At 31.6% G+C, this 26236-nt stretch overlaps 1 protein-coding gene across 1 annotated transcript in view; it reads left to right on the forward strand.

Moving 5' to 3' along the window:
- LOC126883578 (uncharacterized) overlaps positions 1-26005 on the forward strand; it is a 57808-nt gene extending 31803 nt beyond the window's left edge. Inside the window, exon 4 of the mRNA XM_050649225.1 lies at positions 25914-26005. Within this exon, the coding sequence (XP_050505182.1) occupies positions 25914-26005 (92 nt within the window). The remainder of the gene's footprint in view (positions 1-25913) is intronic.
- The last annotated feature ends 231 nt before the right edge of the window (positions 26006-26236 follow it).

The following is a 26236-nucleotide window of genomic DNA, read 5'->3' on the forward strand; positions in this document are numbered from 1 at the left end:
CATCACACTATCTAGCTACGGGAGGCTCGAAACAGAAGTGGAAGATCAAGTGAATAGAGCAAACAGAGCCGCAGGTTGCCTGAATGACACAATATGGAGAAATAAAAATATCGGAAAAGAAATGAAAGGAAGAATTTACAAAACAGACATCAGACCAATAATGACCTACGCGGCAGAAACACGACCCGACACAGAGAGGACAAAAAGATTGCTCGAAACAGCGGAGATGAAAACCCTTCGAAAAATCGATGGTAATACTCTATGGGACGGAGCTAGAAGTACAGATATACGACGGAGGTGCAAGGTGGATAACATTAATAACTGGGTAAGAAACAGAAGTATAGAATGGAATGATCACATATGCCGAATGACAACAAATAGGGTAGTCAGAACAGCGAGAGACGGTTCCCCAATAGGAGGGCGATCAGTGGAAGACCACGAAAACGATGGAACGACAACTTACTGGAGGCACATTGAAAAAACAGACAGAGTCATGTCTATACAAAAAGAAGAAGAAGAAGAAGAGACTATTCAGTTAAACCCAGTTACATGAAACTGATATACAAAATTTATACTTGTCTCTTCTAGTATATAATTTTTCGCAGGAAGGTCTTCTTCGTCTTCTTGTATAGATAGGACACTGTTTTTCAATGTGTCGTCAGTAAGTTATCATTCCATCGATTTCGTTGTCTTCCAACTAATCTTAATCCTATTGGAGATTCGTTTCCCGTCGTCTTTACTACTCTATTTCTCCAACTTGCATCTCTGCCATACAGGGTGAGTCATGAGGAACTGGAAATACTCCTACCTCGTATAGAGGCCCCTATGGGGAATAACAAATGACCATTAAAAAGTGTCTGCTCCCATTGTTTAATAACATACAGGGTGAGTTGTCAATTTTTACAGAAATTTGTATTCGTCATAATTTTTGAACGGTAAGATCCGCGGGTCTTTTATTTTGGTCAATAATTGTTATACTACATTCGCTCTCGCGAGATTTTTTTTGAGACATTCGGAATAGGAAACGTACAACACAAAAATTCCTACCTCACACTATTAACTGCTAAAATCAACTCAAATCAACTTAATCTTTCATTAAAAAAAGAAGAATTATTAGAAATAGTGGGAGTGTCTACTAATCTCATAAAATTTTGTGAAGTTCATTTCTACAAAATATTTTTATTTTGTACAATAAATAATTTTCTCATTTGCTGTCAATACATTATAATGGTTTAAATAAATAAATATTGATTGGCGTAAGGTTTATGTTATTTTTATGTCTGTTTACTATTAATAATATTGGATATGAGCAGGTGCGTTGGTTTTGTGGTAATTTCCAGTCACTTCTGACAACTGAATTTTTCAAAAAAGAAATTACTAACGTCAGTGTCAAAAAAAATCTCGCGAGAGCGAATGTTGTATACACTACAACCATCTAATCAATTGATTTATTCAAACTAGAAAAAAATCAGGTCCGGACTTAAAAAATTAGATCGTTTTGTTCTTAGAAAAAGTTTCACCCTGTATACGGTTATTCGCATATTTACTCTGTTCCGATAAATGGGTTAACGGATTCAATTAAAAATAAGTGTAAATAACGAACAGTAATATTTATTTTATTTTTGGTTAAAAGGCGCGCTTATTCATCTCGTAAGAGGGTTGTTTATTGTTTGAGGGCAGCGAAGGGGCATCTGAACTGCCTGCCTGCCGTGACGATACTGCAGAGACCACAACGCTATTATCATCATGTTTCCGGTTTTACAATATTAGGCAAAAATTACTACATCCGGTGTTTTAAAAGCTCAGAACCTTCCTGTAGTCTTAAGAAACGTCTTCGAATGCATTTCCAAAGTGCGTTATTGACATAAGGTCTGATAAGGTCATTCATTTATGGGGAATTCAGTTTGTTAAAACTGATCACACCAAAAACATATGGTTAGGGATACGTTTCGTTTCGTAAATCTTAACAGCCCTTCTTTGCATCTTGTTTGTATATTAACTATGAATTTTATATGACTTATATTATTTCGTTTTTAGAAAAGTTATTAAAAAATAAAATTAGCAAAATTAGTAATTAAAGCGTGTCGCCACAACTCTTTTCCCCACACGATTACTTAATATTTTATTTAAAAAATCAAATTTGACTATGCCTTAAAAGTTTGGCAGAGTCAACCATAGATTTAAAAAAATTAACTTTTATTACAAAATTTATTTTTTTTTAATATTTAATTTATAAGTACATAATAATACTACCACTGTTAGTATTATACGTTTTAAACAATACAACCCTTTAACCCAAATTCCAGAATTTCAAAAGGGATAAGTTGTGAATAATATTAAAACATCGCCCTTTATAATATTTGTTTGTAACAAGGGGCCACAAAAATAAACCTAAATTAAACAAAAGCAAAAAAGAAATATTTTTCTCCTCGTTTCTTGTATCACTACCTTCTCACCATGTACGTATTAATAGGTACTATGTATGTGTTGAAAAATTTAAGTGAATGTTAGGAGGCTATAATAATTTGACATTTTCGTTGTTTGAGTACATAATTTGACTTTTCTTTCGCCATTTCTTGAATGCACGGTTGACAGGTGCTGTGTACTTACACAGATTTCTTACAAAATATTTTGCCGAATCTACTTGCTAATTTAGCCGCCCAAGGTATGCACTTTATGTACGATGGGACAGCACCACATTTCTCAGTTGCTGTTCGTCAACATCTTCATGTAACTTATGAAAATGCGTGGATAGGATGCGGGCCACCTAGATCACCTAATTTTAACCCTCTCAACTATTCCATATAGAGTCGATTGAAAGAAATGGTTTATCGAGAAAATATTAATACACGACAAGGAATTGATAAAATTATTGATTTATGTAACATTATCAGAAATAATCCCTTAACTCTCAGGAGGACTATTAGACAGTTGATGGTCCGACAAAGACGTATAGAAACAGTTGGATTTCATTTCGAAAATCTGCTATAAATCTCATCAATTTTTTTTATTGTTTTATTTATTTCTTAAGTTCTTTTATGTATGTAAACAATTCTTAAATTTACAAACATGTAAAGAAATCCGTTTATGTTTAATGTTCTACATATGTATTTTTTTTTAAATAAGTTAACTGTATTTGTTTTGAAATAATATTCTGAGAATTCAATAAAACGGCACTACCGATGAATCACTAAACAAACATTATACAGGGCGATGTTTTAGTATTATTCACAACAACCTATCCCTTTTGAAATTCTGGAAAACATATAGCACGACCAGTGGTAGTATTATTACTTATAAATTAAATATTCGTTTAAAAAAAGTTAATTTTTTTAATAAAAGTTGATTTTTTTAAATCTATGGTTGACTTTGCCAAACTTTTAAGGCATAGTCAAATTTGATTTTTTTAATAAAAATGAAGTAATCTTGTGATAGTCCTGTCGCCAGAGGGGGTACAACGGCCTCCTTAATTCAGATGGACTTACACAAGTTTTCTTGATGTATTTTGACCCGTAGAACACGAATTTTTTGGGTAACAGTCACTTGAGGAATCACATAACAGCGATTTTTCGCAAAACAACACATTTTTTTGTATTTTTTTCGTCATTCTAAGCAAAAAATGTTTTTACAAGTTTTTTCGTAGGATGCATAGTTTTCGACAAAAACGCGGTTATACTTTCAAAACATCGAAAAATTTCAATTTTTGAACCCGAATAACTATTGATTGAAAAATAAAATAGCAATTCTGCTTACCGCATTTGAAAGTTCAAGTCAAATTCTATCGGTTTTGATTATTTTCATTGCTAAAAATTAATTATTTTATTGTTAAACAAAGCTATAAACACATAGTGATTGAATGATGTTTTCAATGCATTTCTAATTTGAAATCGAACGAGTAGGCGCGTATACAGAATTTCTACGTAGATTACGTACACTTCGCGTCAAAAAAAACTGGTACACTTTTTTTCCCAATGTAAACCTGTCTTCAGACTGGACACAATGGCTCGTGAATCACGGCGTTGTTGCCAGCACAGATAATGGAATTGCACTAAATCTAAATACAAAAAATAAAGTTCAAAAATCATGGTGGTGAATCGTAAAACGGACCGTAGGTAACTCAATGTAAAATTATAAACTGTTAAATTCCTGCTTCCCTAATCATTTTACAACAAAAGTCATGAGAAGCTATTTGTAGGGGATTAAAATCTGTATTAAAAACAAAAGCTAAAATTGTTCTAGGATTCAAACACATTCCAACATTTTGAAAAATACCTACATTTGCCACAGTAGGCATGTGTGTAAAAGTTAGGCCCACGTTATTATTTACCTGATTGTTTGCACACTATTGACTGAATAAAACATCTTTATTATTATTACTTTCTCCTCAACTGAGGCTATCTTATCAATTTTATTATTTTTTAAACAAGAAATGATAAAATAAAAATTTTGACAGTTCAAATTGTCAATATTTATAATAACTTCACTGTGACCGAACGCAACCGATACACATTATGGTAATGTGTGTGGCCTAACTTTTGCGTATTTCTGTGAAAAATTCTTATTATATTTCTCATGATTCGAAAAAAATGCATACATTTAATAAAACACATTAAACATTTTGACAGGCGACATTTTCCCCCTATGTGCTTAATATTTCAGCAGTTTCGAATTTTAATGTAATACATAATATTTAAGTTCAACACTTGTTCACTGTAAAAGGTATTCATTTTGTATTAATTTCAAATTTTAATTTTTCCAGTGCGTTTTATTTATTAGTATCTCACAACTTTACGAGAAACCCTTTACATTTCTCGATTTTAAATTAAACATAATAATTTAATGTCATGTCTAGAGTTATTATCTGTCATATCTGTCATAAATTATAATAGAACACGAATTAATTTATGGGTACTTAATTGAGATGATGGAATATTACAAAATTAATAAGAGAATTTTTTAGGATGCATGTTTAAATAAATGTGACTGACTAATCGAGAATGCTCGATGTTGTTTTAATTTTTAGTAAATCTACTAAAAACTTGCGGTCTGCCGCACAGCACTGCTTTTACCTGGTTTGATATAATATTTTAGTTGAACTGGCAACGTTGCCTAGAAATAAGAATGACACATGTGGCAAGACCAATTTACACAACTAGAAAAACACGATTTTCGGTTATAAAACTTGTACCAGTTTTTTTTGACGCGAAGTGTATATTAAAATGCATGCATTGGGCACGGGAAACGCTATGTGTTTATGGCTTTGTTTAACAAATAAAAACTTAATTTTTAGCAATGCAAATAATCAAAACGGATATAATTTGACTTGAACTTTCAAATGCAGTAAGCAGAATTGCTATTTTATTTTTTAATCAAAAGTTATTCCGGTTCAAAAATTGCACTTTTTCGATTTGTTGAAAGTTCAACCGCGTTTATTTCGAAAACTATGCATCTTACGAAAAAACTTGTACGATCATTTTTTGTTGAGAATCACCCAAAAAATACAAAAAATTGTTTTGTTTTGCGATAAATCGCTGTTATGTAATTCCTTAAGTTCTTTGTTTATAACAATCTTATCGACATCCGGACCAACTGTTACCCAAAAAATTCGTGTTCTACGGGATAAAATACATAAAAAAAAACTTGAGTAAGTCCATCTGAATTAAGGAGGCCGTTGTACCCCCCTGGCGAGAGGACTATGAGGAAAAAAGTAAATTTTAATTGCCTATTTGTCTACTTTGTAAAATTCTTATTAGAGTTTTCAAAAACCGTATACAGGCTGAAACTTTTTCTAAGAACAAAACGATCTAAATTTTTAAAGTCCGGACCTAATTTTTTTCTGGTTTGAATAAATCAATTGATTAGATGGTAGTAGTGTAACGATTGACCAAAATAAGAAACATAGGTCTGGATCCCGCGTATGAAAAAAAAGTTGATTAATAGCAATCTGAAAATTTGTTAGTAGCTTAAGGGTGTCTAGTCGGATAAACTTTCATATATGGGAACACTGGAACAGGGGAAGTTTATCCGACTAGACACCCTTAAGCTATTAACAAATTTTCAGCTTGCTATTAATCAACTTTTTTTCATACGCGGGATCCAGACCTAACAAGTCGATTTTACCGTTCAAAAATTATGACGCATACAAATTTCTGTAAAAATTAACAACTCGTTCTGTATATTATTAAATAATGGGAGCAGACACTTTTTAATGGTCATTTGTAATTCCCCATAAGGGCCTCCATACGAGGTAGGAGTATGTACAGTTTCTCATGACTCACCCTGTATGCTCTGTACTATGTCTATGTAATTCTAGCTCTGTCCCATGTCCCATAGTGTTTTACCATCGATTCTTCTAGTTTTCATCTCTCCTGCTTCTAGCAATTATTTTTTGTTCTCTCTCCTGGTATGTAATTAGTGGCCTGATGACTGTTTTGTAAATTATGCCTGTCATTTCTTTTCCGATATTTTTATTTTATTGTGTCAATGCCAACGCCAATATCTGCCAACTTTTATGTGAATTGAATTCTCTACATTTAAAAAATAGTTTCATTGTAAAACTTAAACTAGAGACGTCTTATATTTTAATTCGTTATAAAATAATAATAATAATAATAATAATAATAATAATAAACACCCTTGCCGGTTTCAAGGTCGTTTGCTTTCATCAGAGAGTGTATATTATGTGGCTATCGCTGAAAGAACTGAAACAAATCCGACTGCTAGTACCGAATTACAACAAAACAACAGGATATGGATGCCGTGGCGACATCTGCATAAAACAATTTAAAGTTTTATTTTAATAAAATTAAAAATAATATAAAAAATAAAACTTTTATTGTGACCAAGTTTCTGATAACGCCTTCGTGGTTTCTACAATCTACAAACCAAATAAATGCTGGAGCCAAAGAAGGCCAGGAGAGATCTATAAATTGCATCTCACTTGCTGTCTGTTCAGCGTGCCAAAATTAGTTAATATTAGTTTTACTCTTAACTGAGTATGCGGGACCAAGTTACCGTTGGAATGAGATGTAATTTATAGATCTCCCCTGGTCTTCTTTGTTTCCAGCATTCGTTTGGTTTGTAACTTGTAGAAACCACGAAGGCTTAGTAGAAACTTGGTCCCAATAGAAGTTTTATTTTTGATATTATTTTTAATTTTATTAAAATATAATTTTTAATTGTTCTATGCAGATGTCGCCATGGCATCCATATCATATTTTTTGAGTTAATTCGGTACGAACAGTCGGATTTGTTTCAGTTCAGTTCTTATCAGAGATAGCCATATACAGCGTGAGTCACCACTAACGGGACGGAAGATTACAGCGAAATGGTAAAAGATTTGAAAAACATTTTAAATTAATAGTTTGTAAGTTGATAAAAGCTACATTTTAAAATTATTTTAAAATATACAGGGTGTCCCAATAAATGGCTACTTATCAAAGTTATATTTTTTCTTATGGAATACCCTGTATTTTATTGCATTTTTTAATTGTCCGAAAAGAATAAGGTATCGTTTCATAAGGCTTTCCTATACCTATGTACAGAGTGTTCTGAGTTATGTTGACTTTTCTTAAAATGTAGAGTTTTAAAAAAAGGCTTATTCTCAAGTTATTTAAGAAATTATAAAAAGATTACTTTTACATGTAAATAGTTGGATATTGGTTGGATGTATTCCATGATTTATTATTACGCATTTACTTACAGGGTGTACAAAATTTACAGTTTCATTATTGGATTATTCACTGTGTCATATGATGCTTATTTTAAATGGAACACAATGTATATTAGTAAACAATTATACTAAACAAATTAACCTCTTTCGAATGGTATATGTATGTCCTATACCTAGGTCTCATAGTTTTTGCGTAATTTACAATTATTTAAACTCTTAATCTGTAAATCGATTTTAAAAAAAAGATGTAGTTAATTAATGTCATTGTATCGCATTGTCATTTTATGACAGTGCGGTCTCGTAAATATCTTATAATTAATGTATTCCATGATTGATTATTACCCATTTTTTACAGGGTGTTCAAAATTTACAGTTTTATTATTGGATTATTCAATGTGTCATATATGATGCTTATTTTAAATAAAACATCGTATATTAATAAATTATTATCCTAAACACAGGTTCCTCTTTCGAATGGTGTAGGGATGTTCTATAACTAGGAGTCATAGTTTGTGCATAATTTACAATTTTGTTAAACGGTAAATCGATTTTTAATAGTTATTTATGATATAAGTGTTAAAAACACACGTTTAAGGCACGCATGTGAAAGTTTGCAGAATGAGCGAAGCGAGTTCTGAAATTCACATGAGTGCCTTAAAAATGTACTTTTTAACACGCATGTCATACAATATTTTTTCTACAAACGTAATTACAGGACAATATCTACAAAAACTTTTACTTGAATTTGACCGACATTTCATTTTTATATTTTTTGACATTACATCAAAATTGCCTATACGGTCAATACGAACTGCAGTGCCATAAAAATTTTGAAGCACTAGTGCCTTAAAATAGCATTTTTAACGCTCGTATAGAGTGCTAAAAATTGCATTTTTGACACGGTTGTAGAAAAAATAGTTAAATATGTAAACTTTTGGTTGCTGATTTGTAAAATAAATTTTTTCGTTATTGAAAATAATTAAATACATAACAAAACAAAGAATTTTATTAAAACCAATACATAAATACTACAAAATGAACCACAACTTACTACATATAAGTAAAAAATTATCAGTTATGTAATATAATATATTATGTTCAAAATGGCTGCTTTCTTCTGCACTACAACTAGCGATTTTATCTTCAAATGATTTGCTTACATTATTTTTAACCTAGGTGGTGTTATGACGCAAAAGCGTTCGAAATTCTTAATTTCATATCATCTGGAGTAGTAAGAAGAGTAGCATAATATACAATATTTTTAATATAACCCCATTTAAAAAATCCATTTTTTCAATCCTGGGGACCTAGGTGGCTTTCGTAGATAGCGTGATTGTTCATATATAGGAACAATTAAATTTGAATATCATACACGGATGTTAATACTTTTGATAATTACCAGACCGTACTGTCATAAAATGACAATGTCATGCAATGACATTAATTAACTACAACTTTTGTTTTAAAATCGATTTACAGATTAAGAATTTAAATAATTGCAATTTACACAAAAAATATGAGACCTAGGTATAGGATATCCATACACCATTCCAAAGAGGTAAATATGTTAAGTATAAATATTTATTAATATGCATGGTGTTTTATTTGAAATAAGCATAATATGACATATTGAATAATTCAATAATGAAAATGTAAATTTTGAACACTCTGTAAATAAATGCGTACTAATCAATAATGAAATACACTTAACTAGTATCCATCTATTTAAATGTAAAAGTAATTTTTTTATAATTTATTAAATAACTTGTTATAATAATAAATTATTTGAAATAAGCATAATATGACATATTGAATAATTCAATAATGAAAATGTAAATTTTGAACACTCTGTAAATAAATGCGTACTAATCAATAATGAAATACACTTAACTAGTATCCATCTATTTAAATGTAAAAGTAATTTTTTTATAATTTATTAAATAACTTGAGAATAAGCCTTCTTTTAAAACTTTAAATTTAAAGAAAAGTCAACATAACTCAGAACACTCTTTACATAGGTATAGGGAAGATTTATAAAACTATACCTTATTTTTTGCGGACAATTAAAAAATGCAATAAAATACAGGGTGTTCCATAAAAAAATATAACTTTGATATGTCGCCATTTATTGGAACACCCTGTATATTTCAAAATAATTTTAAAATGTAGCTTTTATCAACTTACAAACTATTAATTTAAAAATTTTTACAAATCTTTTACCATTTCGCTGTAATCTTTCGTCCCGTTAGTGGTGACTCACCCTGTATGCACTCTCTGGTGAAAGCTAACGAGCTTGAAGTCGATAAGGGTGTTTATTCTGTTTATGGCACTCTCTCAACGAAATGAAATACAAGACGTCTCTTGGTTTCGTTTTACAACGAAATTATTATTTTCTATTATAGACCGGTCTAGTTAGACTCAAAAATAGGAGTGAGGTTACAATAATTACCATCAAGCTGAAAATTGGCAGGATTGTTCAGAATACCATCGTAAATGAAATCTAAAAAGTCCTCATAAATCCGACCCGAGCTAAAACATTTACACGGGGTCAAAGGTCACCAAATATGTTTTTTAGCGATTTTCAGCGAAACTGTAAGTTTTATCATGAAATTAGTTCTAACAAAAAATGTAGATTAGATAATTATCTATATAAAAGATCTAAATACTTTTTCCTAAGAGCCACCGTTTTTGAGATACAACGATTCAAAGAGTTGAAAGAGTTGTAATCGTCATAATATGTATAAGTACACCACGTATATACATCACTGAAGCTGTAATACAAGTAAACATAATATTCTATCGGTCAACTTAACTTATATTACACATAATAATATATTATAAATATGATGTTTCTACTATACAGCTTGCGGTCTACCGAGGGATGCAATATATAAGCTGTATTATATTACATTGCCAACAAAAAAAAATCTTTACAAAGTGAATGTAACGTGAAAATAAAAAGAATGAATTAACATTTCAATTATGGCTTATTCTTAACAAAAATATTAAATTGATATTACAAAGTATTAACTTATAATAATTCTTCTTACTTATGCCTTCTTCTTACTTACGTCTTATTCAATTTGTAAAGATAGGTTTTGTCGGAATAAACACGTTCTATCGGTACGTCGAGCGTCGGCTAATCTAATCACCCTACATATTCTTTTCTCAGAAGGGTTTGAACATAATAATGAAAGCCAACTTTCTAGGCAAAATGTTGAAAATTTGAAAAAAAAAATTACTGCTAAAAATATATCCGTAAATAAATCGGTAAATAATGATGCTGATGTAATGATAATTGAAACAGCCATAGAGCAATTCAATTTAACAAATACAACTATTATTGTAGGTGAAGATGTAGACTTGCTCGTATTACTCACTGCTCGAACTCCAATCGGACAAACTATATTTTTTTTAAAACCTGGAAAAGCTCAACACCAATCGGAAATATATGCATCGAAAAGTTTATCTACTTTTGCAAAGTGCCAAAATCATATACTATTTTTACACGCAATCACTGGCTGTGATACATCTGCATTTTCAGGAGGGGTAAAACGACCGTTTTTTTTAAATGTTTGAAAAACAAGATTTACTTGAATGTGCTGAAGTTTAAAAAAACTAATTCAACTCCACAAGAAGTTATTTCCAACGGAATTAGCTTTCATCTCTCTAGGTATGGAGCGCCTAAAATAACTACGTGCTTAGATAAGTTTTGATATGCATGTTTCTTTAAAAATGCTCGAAATAAAAAACAAGTGCAGTTATCTTGTCTTCCTCCAACTTCAGCGGCTGCTCATCAACATATTTTTCGGGTATATTACCAAGTTTAAGTGTGGCTTGGTTATCAGCTAGATCCAAAAGAGTGGGGATGGAAATTAGTCGACAGTTCATTAGAACCAACTCAAACTTTACTCTCACCTGCGCCGGAAAAACTGAACACAATTTTTTGCAACTGTAAAAAGGGATGTAGCGCTAAATGTGGTTACAAAAAGTTGGACTATTTTGTTGGGTAGTATGCAATAATTGTCAAAACCGGTCGTGCTCCAATGTTGAATCACCAACAATTGAGGATTCATTTGATTTTATCGAGAAGCCATGCGATGTGTCATTATTGGGACAATTTACTTGCACCCAGGATGAACAAGAAGAAGAAGAAAAAGAAGAAGAAGAAGAAAAACTAGAAGGTGAAGAAGAAGAAGAACAAGAAGAAGAGGAAGCAGAAGTATTAGAAAATTATAAACCAGTTGGACAAATTTCCCTTTTAATTTATACCGCTTTTTATAACTTTTATCATTTTTAACCCTTGCCAATATCAATTATTTAATAGCTTCAAATTAAACAGAATCATAAAAGATCCGTGGAATAGGCCTACTGGGGAAACCACGTTAAAAAAACGCGCTAAGAATTACACTACCTCAAAGGTGGTGTGGAAACGTGTGCGCATATTATGACGATTACAACTTTTTGAATCGTTGTATCTCAAAAACGGTGGCTCTTAGGAAAAAAGTAATAAGACATTTTTGATAGATCATTATCTAATCTACATTTTTTGTTAGAGCTAATTTTATGATAAAACTTACCGTTTCGCTGAAAATCGCTAAAAACTATATTTGGTGACCTTTGACACCGCGTAAATTTTTAGCTCTGGTCGGATTTATGAGGACATTTAGATTTCATTTATGATGGTATTTTGAACAATCCTGCCAATTTTCAGCTTGATGGTAATTTTTGTAACCTCGAATGTGTAAGTTGACCGGAGTAATTAGTTGTACTCCTAAGTGAGTATGCGGGACCAAGTTTTCCTTGGAATTTTGCCACACTGGACAGGCAGGAAGTTAGATGCAATTTATAGATCTCTTCTGGCCTTCTTTGTTTCCAGCATTCGTTTTGTTTGAAGATTCTAGAAACCATGAAACCGTTACCAGAAACTTGGTTACAGTAAAAGTTTTATTTTTGATATTATTTTTAATTTTATTAAAATAAAACTTTCTAATAATTCCTACATTTATTTCAATATTTGTAAATTAAAATAGAAAGCAACCACGTACTTGCCCCCTTTACTTCTATCATTAAGATTTTGCTATGAAGTAGTAGAATAAACAGGGCTGCTGTTTGAGCTTTAAAAATAAAGAAAATATTTTAGTTCGTTTGGTATAAAAGCTTCGGAAAAACATTTTGGTCTTGTTTTAAGCACCTAGTTAGCTGCAAATCGGAAAATTAGATCAAAGGAACATAAAATCAAAGCTAGTTGGTAAATTTCACGTGCTTTTGTGGTTGTATAAAGCTCCTGGCCTTCTACATAGGAACATAATAGGTACAAATAATAATATATAGGGTGGAAGTCACTTACCGAATAAAATTATTTATGTCCCTGTTTTACTCACTTAGTTAAATGTAGACCCATTAATACCTTTCGGTGTTAGGGCATTCATAATACAATTCATTATAATTACAAGAATTTACAGTGTATATTTATTTCAACATTAATTTTTAATTAACATTTATATTATTTTTATATCTGTGTACTATTAATATTATTTTCCGCAAATCGCCAGGAAATTTTGACATTCCTGTCAAAATTTCTTGAAGGAAAAGTCAGGACTTCCTTACTGTAAGAAAATGTCATTTCCTTACTGTAAGGAAATGATATTTCCGTACAGTTGTTAGTGTTCTACATAAATGATAATTCAACCTCAATACGTTTCCATAGTAACCCAAGTAATTTTATTAGGAATTTCAAAGCACCATTTATTTGGGAATAAAATTATCGCGTTTTTTTTAAATTAATCAATATCTGTCGAATTTTAAACGATTTGCGGAAAAATAGTATGTTTACCTCGTAGGAAAAGCCACATTCCTGGACTCTGTGTTGCAAGTCTCGGCTTACGCCTCGACTTAGCAATCTTCACAGTCGTCCAGGAATGTTAAGCTTTTCCTACCCGGTAAACAATGTACTATTATAATTTAAAATAACATACAAATAAAGTCAAAATTTGGCTTTAGTTTTGAAAGTTTACTGAATGTAAGACCAAATACTTACTATGTCGGGATAGTATCCTGAGGTGTTTTCCTGGTTTTTCCCCGTTATTTACTGTGGAATCACTAACACGAGAATTTTACTGTCACTATTAGTCTAAGTAATGAAGCTTAAAATAGGAAAAAACCTCGCAATTTTTACAGAATGGATCGATTTTCTTGAAAATTTGAGAATAAGTAGTGGATAGTCCAAAAATCAAAATCTATATTATGCCGACAGGCGCTTTTACCATGGGGGTGGTTGCCACCCCATCTTGGGGGTGGAAATTTTTTATTTATTTTAATCACAAAAGTTGGTAAAAACGTTCATTTTAAGCAAAATACGTTCTATACATTTTTTTGATAAAATTGATAGTTTTCAATTTATTCGCTATCGAAAGTGTTAGTTTTATATCGAAAAAATCGATGTTTTAATAAGTTTTCTGCTAATAACTCCATAAGTTTTCCTTTAATCAAAACAACTTTACTTAACAAAAATGTACCTTTTGAAAAAATAAACAAACCCGTTTTTTTTTTAATTTTCTTTAAGACCAATAGTAATCGAGCTATACTTTACTATATATTGTTTCAAAGTCAATATATGTTTCAAAGTGAAAGACGGGAAAACTATGCATTTTTCGAGGACAACTTGTTTAAACTAATTTAAAGTACTTAAAAATGTCTATCTCCAGAAATAACAAAAAAGTCTCTAGCTCACAAAGTAAGTGACTTTTAATGAAAATAATGTCAGTTCCTATTTTTTTCATTTTTTCGGCGAAAAAGTGATCGCAAACAACCCTCTAATCACCACCCTAACTAAAATTAGTCATTGACCTTATTTGGTCTTTTTTATTGATGTATTGTTAATAGGTTCTAGAAGTTTTACTGGCTTAAAATAATTAGTTTTTAAAAAATGGAGTTAAAAGCGAATAACGAATATTTGTAGTTTGGAAATAGCTATTTGTATAACAAGGGAGGAAAGTGCTACTTTTCCTCCCGAGAATGAAGTTTACTGCCCGACGCGTAGCGGAGGGCAGTAATCATTCAAGGGAGGAAAAGGCTCTTTACTCCCATGTTATACATATGGTTTTTCCACCTTCCTCAAATAACAAGCCATTTTGTCATTTTTACTTAATTTATTTATGTAACTAACCAACAAAATTTATTAGAACTAAAACTAACAAGTAGTTACAATATAACTGTCAACTGTCAAATATAAGTCAAATTATTAATGTAAACATTGTGAAATCAGAATAACAATTTACTGTTTTTTACCATTCTGCAAAACACAGAGTGTTTTTAAATAAACGTTAAAATGTATAGATACTTACGTAATAGAAAATAGGTATTGTACAGGGCGTCAATAAGTTATATTTCATGAATGGAATACCATGACGTCACTTTTACTTTTCCTCCCTAGGGAGGAAAAATATTTTCCTCCCTAGGGAGGAAAAGTACAACTTTGCTCCCTAAAATCAGGTCCGAAAAAGTATACTTTCGGTAGAGGTAGGTGGAAAAAATTACTTTTCTCCAGAATAGCAAAATTAGCATCAGAGATATGAAATAGTATATTAAGTATGGAGAACGGTAAGGGTTTTATACCGATCGAAGACAATTGTCTGAATTATTATCTGAGATCGGTTACCCTTAACGCTCGACATGCTTATAACGTTTTTTGCACGATTGATAACATTATAAATTATAAAATTAAACATTTTCGTCATATTGACTAGTTTCATTCATTTTATTAAGATAGATACTTTGGTTGTTAGGTAGTAACTAGGGTGCATAACAACAATGGAGAATTGAGTTTTTATTTAGTTTCATTATTTTATTAAGATAGATACTTTGGTTGTTAGGTAGTAACTAGGGTGCATAACAACAATGGAGAATTGAGTTTTTATTTAGTTGTCAATAATTTTAAGTACAATTTTGATTATTATAAATTAAAATATGAGCGAAAGTGAATTTGAAGAAATTGAACGGGCTTGGGAAGAAGGGTGTTCCGCAATTATTTCCGAAAAATCCAAAATCCGTTATCAAAATACCTACCAAAGTTTTAAAGAATGGTGCGGAGGCAAGAATTTAAGAATCGAAGAAAAGTATATAAAACTTCGTCCGTTACAAGTAAAATCAAATCATTTGTTCTTAAGATACGCCAAAGCAAAATGTTGTGCTCAAGTAATAGGGAAAGGGACAATCGGGGGCTGGCCTTCTCAAATTGCCAAATTCTTAAATTTGCCTAATCCCGAGAACTATACTGGCCATTCGTTCAGGAGGACATCAGCAACGCTTTTGGCTAATAAAGGTGTTGATGTCCTCGGATTAAAGCGTCATGGAGGTTGGCGTTCATCGACAGTAGCACAAAGCTATGTAGAAGATTCTCTTCAAAATAAAATAGATTTTGCCGAAAAATTATTGTGCAATACTAGTAATACTAATAATGTATGCGATTCTGCAGGAGTTTCTGTTAGAAGTGAAACCACAGCCCAAACAAGTGGGATTTAAACACATTAAATAATTTAACAAATTGCACCATAAGTTTCAATATTAATAAATAATTCGTTAGTTTTCTTTATTCTTTCAAAAAATAAATTAAAATTAAGAGATTTTTTAACTCGACGGTAAGTGAATCACTTACCGTCAAGTTGGAGTACTTACCGTCGAGTTGGATTACTTATCGTCGAGTTGCTAGTAAATGTCACCTACTGACGTAAAACCTGTCACGGTAAACAGTCAAAAATGATCAATCGTGCAAAAAATGTTTAAATACGAAATTGTAGCCTACTTAATTCCCAAGAATCTGGTTTGCAAAAATTTTTTCTACGGCAAAAATTTAGTGAGCTGTTGACAATTAAAACTTGTAATAACATGCAAAAACCACCTTTACCAACCATTTTAAAGTCACCGCTTTTTGCGACTGAGGAGTTTAAAAAAATTCAATATTAATAGGCTTATATATCTTGTAAAAACCTACAAAATTTTTTTACCAAACTTTCTAAGGTAAAAAATTTAGAAAAATTGCAGTTGAAAAATCAATATACAGGGTGCGCCAAACCACTGGTCTTCTTTGATTACGGCTAAACTATGAGATATACAAAAAAATGTTTATAACAAAACTAATGTGTATCAAAGAGGTCTATAATTTAAAATTATTTTCAATTATACAGGGTGGGTCAGAACGACGGTATGAACCAAAGTTTTATTTTTTTAAATAGAACACCCTGTATATTAAATCATTTTTGAATATATTATTTAAAAATATGAAAAATTTGTATAAGGTCTTATAGGCCTAAAGTTAATAATTTTCGAAATATTTACATTTTTATTGAGAAAAATGGTAATATTTATAGGGTTGTGGATTATGTTTCCAAGGAAATAAAAATTTAGGTGATAGGTCAAAGTTTTTAAAATATAGTGTTATATTTAAATCATTTAATATTTTTTACTTTTAGCCATAAAATATACAGTGTGATCACTATTTGCAAATACAAAATTTTCTCATTTTTTTTAAATGGGACACCCTGTATATTAGTTTTGCGTTTTATAGTAAATATTACAACCTTTCTTTTGGTATAAGGTTGTATGTACCTAGCATGTTTCGTTTTGTAGATATTTTAAAAAAACTATAGATTTTACGTGTTTGCGGATTTTTTATTTAAAATTTTTTTTGCAAAAAAAAATAATTATAATCTGGTTTTAGAAACATACACTAAAATATAAAATATGAAAATAAAAACGTAATTAAAGATTAAAATAAATCGTATGGTAGTACAACTCAATTGAATTTAATAACTTAAAATTATTTTACAAAAAATATTTTACCATATTAATGAATGCATAAATTAGTTACTAAATTAAATAAACAACCAAATTTTAAATCAACCGTAATAATTTTTCTACTACAGCAACTTTCCTGTACCAAATTAATTGTTAGTTAAATTGTATTTAGTTAAACTTTTATTTACCTTTTAAATTTACTTACATACATCTTGAGAATATAAAAATTATTATAAAGTATGCTTTGAAACAAATGAATGTTAAATGTATCATCCAAATTATTTATTAATATAAATAGTATTTACTGGTGTCACAAAAACTGGTAATACTTTTGTAGTTGAAATTTTTGTAACAATTTTTTATATTTTAAATTTTAATTTTTTAACCGAAAAATTTTTGGATATGACATTTGTTTTGGGCGAAACCATTAGAAATTATTACCAGCTTTTGTGACACGAGTAGGTACATATAGATACTATTTACTTCTTAATATACTTCCATAACGTTCATTTGTTTCAAAGCATACTTTATACGTTCTCAAGATGTAGGTAAATTAAAAAGTTATTAACTGGTCTTACTCGTAAATACAATATAACTAACAATTAATTTGGTACAGGAAAGTTGCTGCGGTAGAAGAATTACTACGATTGATTTAAAATTTGGTTGTTTATTTAATTTAGTAACTAATTTATGTATTCATTAATAAGGTAAAATATTTTTTGTAAAATAATTTAAAGTTATTAAATTCAATTGAATTGTACTAGCATACGATTTATTTTAATCTTTAATTACGTTTTTATTTTCATATTTTATATTTTAGTGTATGTTTCTCAAACCAGATTATAATTATTTTTTTTGCAAAAAAATTTTTAAATAAAAAATCCGCAAAAACGTAAAATCTATAGTTTTTTTAAAATATCTACAAAACGAAACATGCTAGGTACATACAACCTTGTACCAAAAGAAAGGTTGTAATATTTACAACCAAACGCAAAACTAATATACAGGGTGTCCCATTTAAAAAAAATGAGAAAATTTTGTATTTGCAAATAGTGATCACACTGTATATTTTATGGCTAAAAGTAAAAAATATTAAATTATTTAAAAATAACACTATATTTTAAAAACTTTGACCTAGCACCTAAATTTTTATTTCCTTGGAAACATAATCCACAACCCTATAAATATTACCATTTTTCTCAATAAAAATGTAAATATTTTGAAAATTATTAACTTTAGGCCTATAAGACCTTATACAAATTTTTCATATTTTTAAATAATATATTCAGAAATGATTTAATATACAGGGTGTTCCATTTAAAAAAATACAACTTTGGTTCATACCGTCGTTCTGACTCACCCTGTATAATTGAAAATAATTTTAAATTATAGACTTCTTTGATACACATTAGTTTTGTTATAAACATTTTTTTGTATATCTCATAGTTTAGCCGTAATCAAAGAAGACCAGAGGTTTGGCGCACCCTGTATTTAAAAAAAAAAGAGGAGAAATCCGATTGGAAGCATAATAATAGTAATAATAGTAAGTTAGCGGTGTTTTTAGTCATTGGTCTTATTCATTCTAATTTATTTATGTATTATTAAGAGATTCTAGAAGTTTGACTGGCTCAGAATGATTACTTTAAAAAAAACTGGAGTTAAAATGAATAACGAATTTTTGTGGTTTGGTAAAAAATTCCATTTTCTTGAGAATAGAAAGATTAGCATCAGAGATACGAAAAAATGTTTCAATATAAAATTGTAGATTCCCCAGAACTCGATTTGAAGAAAAATTGTCTACGATAAAAATTGAGTGAATTGTAAATGAGTATATCGAAAAACGTTGATTTTTTCTATACAAAACTAACACTTTCGATAGCTAATAAATCGAAAACTATTAATTTTATCAAAAAAATGTATAGAATATTTTTTGCTTAGAATTAATATTTTTATCAACTTTTGCGGTCAAAATGTAATAAAAATTTCCCCCCACGAGATGGGATGGCAACCATCCCCATGGTAACAGCTCCTTTCGGCATCATATAGATTTTGATCCTTGGACTATCCACTACTTATTCTCAAATTTTCAGGCAAATCGATCCATTCTGTAAAAATTGCGAGGTGAAAATCTTCGGTTCCTGGACTACAATGCATATGGTTGTCTTTTTAAAGACAGATGACATGCTATCATTTTTTATGACGAATATTCTTGAGTTAAAGTTGATTTCATGTAATCGAATGAACTATTTTTCAGTAAAGTCGTCCCAGGAACGCAACTCATAATTATTGGCAATATCATGTATAATACATGTCTGAATTACCAATATGAACGGGTCAGATTAAATTAAATTATTAGAAGAATATTTTTTATTAAGCAACAACATTTTTGTTTAATTGATTAATATTTTTTATTTTGATAAACGACGTCCAAGGTAATCGAAACGTCAATAAAATCATTTTTTCAAGTTAAATTTTGGCTTATTTCCCAATTAGAATAGTTAAATATTTTATTGTATGCATTATTCTTACATATACTAGCAGTAGCTTACAATAGAAATACATGATGTGGAAATTTATTGGCCTTGTTAAAACTCGACTTCTATGAAAAATCGATCAGGCTTTGGAATTCGTCCTACGCAAAACTTCTTATTTCTTTATGCCTTTAAATAAATCAAGATATCTACGGTTGTCGTGTGGATATAAACCAGATATTTTATTAAGGTATTTTTTATATCGGAAATTTATTTAATAAGATTTCTTTGCACGACTTATATATTTATAGACGAAAATCCTTCCAACTTTGGCCGACTTCTTATTAAAAACCCAGTTTCTAAGATACCACAAATATTAGAATAGTATAGTCTGTTTACAAAAAAACTTTGGAAAGACTAAGGAAAGATAAACGGTACAAAACAAACCAAAAACGGCGACCACTGTTTTAGGTTTGTTTTTTGAGGAGGTAATAAAATTATCTCACAATAAAACACTGAAAAACGTTTGTTTTTCTATACTTCCACAAAATTTATTACAACTATGTTATTACTACAGCTGTTTCGGCAAAGTGCCTTTCTCAAGTGATATATTTTACAATGTGTTTGCCTTTTTAAGTCTTTAACTGAAGAGGTTGAGGAGTGGAGAGCTGTTTGTCTCGAGTTGGTTTGGCAAAATAACAACAAAAATAGCCAGATACATAAAAAAGAAAGGAATAACACCAGCTTTCAGAACTAACAACAACTTAACCAAACATATTAAAAACAATAAAAGCCGAAAGAGAAAGCAACTACAGAGTGGTGTGTACAAACTAACTTGTGGTGACTGTCCGAAAACTTACATCGGTCAAACTGGCAGAACTTTTGACAAACGGATAGCAGAACACAAAAGGGCTTTCAACAATAGAAAAACAGACACTTCTACATACGCACTTCACCTTCTAGATCATAATCATTCTTTCAATGAAGAGTTTCAAATTCTACATATTCAAAATAAAGGCCTTAAGCTATCACTTTTAGAATCAATGGAAATTAATAAATTGAAAAATACAGATATAATTCTACATGACCAACTCGAGACAAACAGCTCCCCACTCCTCAACCTCTTCAGTTAAAGACTTAAAAAGGCAAACACATTGTAAAATATATCACTTGAGAAAGGCAATTTGCCGAAACAGCTGTAGTAATAATATAGTTGTAATAAATTTTGTGGAAGTATAGAAAAACAAACGTTTTTCAGTGTTTTATTGTGAGATAAAATGAACTTCCATCAAGTAACGGTCGAATCCATCAATTATGGTAATAAAATTATCATCATCATTATTATCAACAACAGCTATTCCATCCATCGTCGGATGTAAGCCTGTGATGGTACACGACAACCCTCACGGAATTTTCTTAATTTATTTGATATAAAAATAAGGTCATAATATTATAATTGCAATTTGTATAATTTATTACGATAGTAGCAAAGTTCAAAGTATTGAACTCATTTGAAAGACTGCAAATAAAGCACACGTCATCCCTAATATACGTATAATAGTACCTCACCATATATGGTCATACATATTGGCACTGTTTTTAACTATAACAGATATAAATAGGAAGGTCGAGTACCTGAGACAGCGTTGTTGTCATTACACTTTGTCGCGCGTAGTCAGGGGATCTAGTTACCGAGAAATGGGTTATCCCCGACCTATCTCAAGGTCTACGTAATGTAATTGTAAATTTAATTATATAAGAATAACGTTTCTGTAAAAAGTTTAAGTTTGTTAGTTCGGGGTAGTATCTTCGTCTAGCAATCCCCAACTTCACAAGCCTCCCTTGGGTGTGTCCATTTATATGTGTTTGCTGTTTTTGTATCCATTCGTGCCCAGCCATTCGCTTGATGTCATCAGTCCATCTTGTTTGAGATCTGCTTTTACTTATTTTGCTTGCTCTTGGTCGATACTACAATATAGACTGGACAGCTGGACATTAAAGCAAGAACACATAAATAAGCTACAGTCATTTGAAATGTGGTGTTACGAAGGATGCTTAGAATAGCATGGACACAGAGGAAAACGAACACGGAAGTATTGCGAGAAATGGGTAAAGAATGCGAAATAATAAACACAATAAAAATAAGAAAGTTACAATATCTGGGACACGTAATGAGGGGACCGCGATATGAAATGCTAATACTGATAATACAGGGAAAGATAAGAGGCTGAAGGAGTATAAGAAGAACGAGAGTGTCATGGTTAAAGAATTTAAGGGACTGGTTTAGATGCAGTTCTATAGACCTCTTTAGAGCAGCGGTGGATAGAGTAAAGATAGTGATGATGATATCCAACCTCCGATTAGGAGACGGCACTTGTTCGCTTCGTCTAACGGTTGTGTTCTTTCTATTCCATTCTTCCTATGTGTTCTACCAAGTTCCATGTTAACATGGCAATCTTCTGGATCACATTTGATACTGTTGATCGTCTTCTTAGCTCTTCATTGGATTTGCGATCACTGAGCTTAATATTGAGCATTCTCCGTTCCATAGTTCTCTGAGTTACTCGAAGTTTGTGGAGGACGCTGTTGTTAAAAGCCCAAGTCAGAACTGTCAATACGTACTGATCAAAGGTTTTTGTCCTTAGAGTATTTGGCAAGTTTGATTTAAATACTGTTTGTAATTGACCAAATGCTGCCCATGCTAAGGAACATCTTCTATTTAAATCAGCCTAAAGGTTAAACTTTGACAGTTTGATTTTTTATCCTAAGTATATATACGACTCAACCTTTTCTATACAGGGTGGGCCAAAGAAAGCAGTCCACCTCGATATTTGGCAGTATTTATTAGATTTGACGAAAGGAAATGACGAAACAGGTCGATCTTAGATCTGAGGGGACACATTTTTACGGTACATGCATCTGTCATTTGTCAACCCCCTCCCTTCCACTTCCCCACCCCTTATTTCTAAATAGGAAGTAGGGGTCGTTTGCTAGCTCATTTGAAACGTTATTCAATTCTCTATTCATTAATATTAACATTGACATAATTATTAATTTAATAATAAAAGAAGAATGTATGTAATTTATTTAACTCAAAATACATTCTACTGCTGATAGAAAACAAAAAAAAATGTTTATTTGATAAATAAACATTGTTTGTTGCTCAAATTAAATATTCAACCTACCAACAGGCAGATGGGTTGCAGCTTGAACATTGAAATTAAGCGAAAAGTAATGTTTATTTATTAAAAAACATTTTTTTCTATTTTCTGTCAGCAGTAGAATGTATTTTGAGTTAAATAAATTACATGCATTCTTCTTTTTGTGTCAATTAATTTAATTCAAAATAATTTTTCTTAGACACTCTGTATAAAAACTTATGTCAATTTTAATATTACTTACTAAATGGAGAATTGAATAACCTTTCAAATGGGCTGGCACACGACCCCTACTCCCTATTTAAAAATGCGGGGTGGGGAAGTGGAAGGGAGGGGGGTATGTACCGTAAAAATGTGTCCCCCCTAAAAAAAATCAAATAAATACTGCCAAATATCCAGGTGGACTGTTTTCTTTGGCCACCTTGTATTATTATTGTGCAGAGGTATATTCTCAGTTGTTATATCTAGAGCAGAGGTTCCCAACCGGTGTGCCGTGGCACACTGGTGTGCCCTGAAGTCCCTGTAGGTGTGCCGCGAAATTTGATTATACTCACTATCATTATAGCGATTATTTACCCAAGTGTGCCGTGGCTGAACCAGTTTTTAAGTTAGTGTGCCTCAAGCTAAAAAAGGTTGGAAACCGCGGATCTAGAGATTCGTTGGTTAGATATTTAATTTTTGGTAGATTAATTTTTATCTCATTTCTTTTGATTTAATCCCATTTCTTTTGATTTGGTATAATCTATATCTAATAAGGTCTTAAGGTCTAATAGCATTTCCTGCAAGTCTTCTCTGTCTTAGGATAACATCATCGGCATATCTCAGATGGTTTAGGATTTCGCTCTGTCCATCGTCACTCCTTTATTTGCCCATTTCAAAGTTCGAAACATAACTTCTAGAGCTAAAGTAAATAGTTTGGGTGAGATAGAGTTCTTGTCTAACCCCTCTTTGCAGTTTTATTTTTTCTGTTTTTGTTTTTGTTTTATTTTTTTTATTTGCAAGGTTGCATTGTCACGTATACAATAAGCGCAGCACTACTGGATACATGGTCCGACGCAGATGGTGAGCAGGATAGGCTCTCCTGGACTTTTGTAGAAATTCTATACAAATTCAGTGCAAACTCGTTACTCAGGGGTATTTTGGATCGCTGAATACGAATATTATATCGTCAATGGTCTCCGAGACACCTAGTGCCCAAGAGGCACTACACTAAATTCAACAAAACATCCGTCCTGGTCCTGGTAGGCCAAATATGACACCTGGGCAGTAATTTTTCGATTTAGTGACTTTTCGAGTGCTTTTTCAGCTTCGTTTCCTGGAGTATAATTACTTACAATTCTTGGGCTGATAAATTCCGGTATATGAGTGTGAGTGTGTGCAGGCCCGCTGAGAGGGTGGTACAGTCGGTACATTTTACCGGGACCCGGCGATGTAAGGGGCCCGGCGTTGACCAGATCAAAGTCATAATTTTTCTCGTTTTATTTTTGCTCTTCACGTAATGTGCAAAATTTACATCAAATAAAGGAAAACGGCGCAAGAAGCCTGAGATATTTTTTCATAGTTTTTCTGGGCCTAGAAGATGACGACAATATTATGAAAGAAAATTCATGTTATGTGCGAGTTCTGGCTCTGTCCTACCATTCAGATCTTTATTGTGCCCTTCTCCATTTTCTTATTTTAGAGCGATATACAAGGATAATATTAGTAATCTCTGTTTCTCCAATAAAGGACCCCGCAACACTCCGTATGAAAAAGTGGTCCCGGTCAAATTTAACGAAACTTTGGCCAATAATAGTTCTCAGTGAGTGGATTAAAAAAGTCCATGGCACCTGGGTCTGAAAAACTATTATTCTCGAGTTACAGCCTTCTGAAATTCTTAAATTCAGGTACTCGGTTTACGCTAAGTGCACTAATTCACGGTCAAGTGAATGAAGATATCTATTATTGAAAAAGGGAGACTCATTTTCTTCACTCATATTTGCGTGTTGCATATGAATTCGTGGTTAAAAGAAGATGCATCGAATTTTAGTCTTCAGGAATCCTCCGAAAATACTCAGAAAACTGAAGAAGTGCGATAGAAAATGTGTTGCTACAGCGACATAAGAATTATCATGTTTTCATGAATGGTTCAGACTTATCCAATACCAACATAGCTGCAGTTCCGCCTTATCTTTAGAAAACTACTGAACAGCGCCGGATCTAGGGGGAATAGGGTAAATCCCCCCGTAACAGAATCCAGAATTAAAGAAAAAGTTGTTGAAACATTAAAAATATATAAGCTGCCATGAACTTACGACAGACAGACAAATTCAACCCAATTTACTCGACAATTAGGAAAATTCAGGGAACTTATTCCACATGTTATTATTTATGTCTTGTAGTTTGGGTTTATCTATTTTATGTATTTAGGGGTTGGTGTTTTATTGGAAGTCGCCCCCTCTCCCAAGGCAAATGTTCGGCCACTACTACTGAAGCACCTTCAGAAAATTGAGGAACAACCACAATAAGTGCTGCTAGAGCAGAACAAGACATCTCACGTTTTCACGCATGCAGAATGGAGTGCCTCTAAAAATCATTAGATATGCCGACGAAGCAGTAGTTTTTGCAAAAAGCTTAGATGATTTGCAAAGAATAATCTCCAGCATATGAGATATGAGTAGAGAAAATGGACTTGATCTCAATATAAAAAAATAACATACAAAAGTACATACATGGTAGTAGGTAAGCGCGAAATATTAATAACAATCTTCTATGGAAAAATGGGGTTTATGTCATCTTCAACTATCTGTACATTAAGATTTTGTTGATTTCGCTTAGGTGCATCATATGTCGTGTTAACTAACGACCTATCAGGATACTTCAGTAGCAGTGGCGGAAGATTTGCCTTTTGGGGAGGCGACTTCCAATAAAACACCAACCCCAAAATATATAAAATAGACTCAAATTACATAATAGACATAGGTAATAACATGTGCAGTAAGTTCTCTTTATTTTACTACTGTTGAGTTGGCTTGAGCTTGCCTGTCTGTAGTAAGTTGCATGTAAGCTAACATATTTCAACGTGTAGTAATCATGTTTCAACAATTTCTTCTCAATTCCGGATAGTGTTACGGGGGTAATTCCCCTATTCCCCCCCTAAG

Source organism: Diabrotica virgifera, chromosome 4 (assembly GCF_917563875.1).
Source record: "Diabrotica virgifera virgifera chromosome 4, PGI_DIABVI_V3a".
NCBI lineage: Eukaryota > Metazoa > Arthropoda > Insecta > Coleoptera > Chrysomelidae > Diabrotica > Diabrotica virgifera.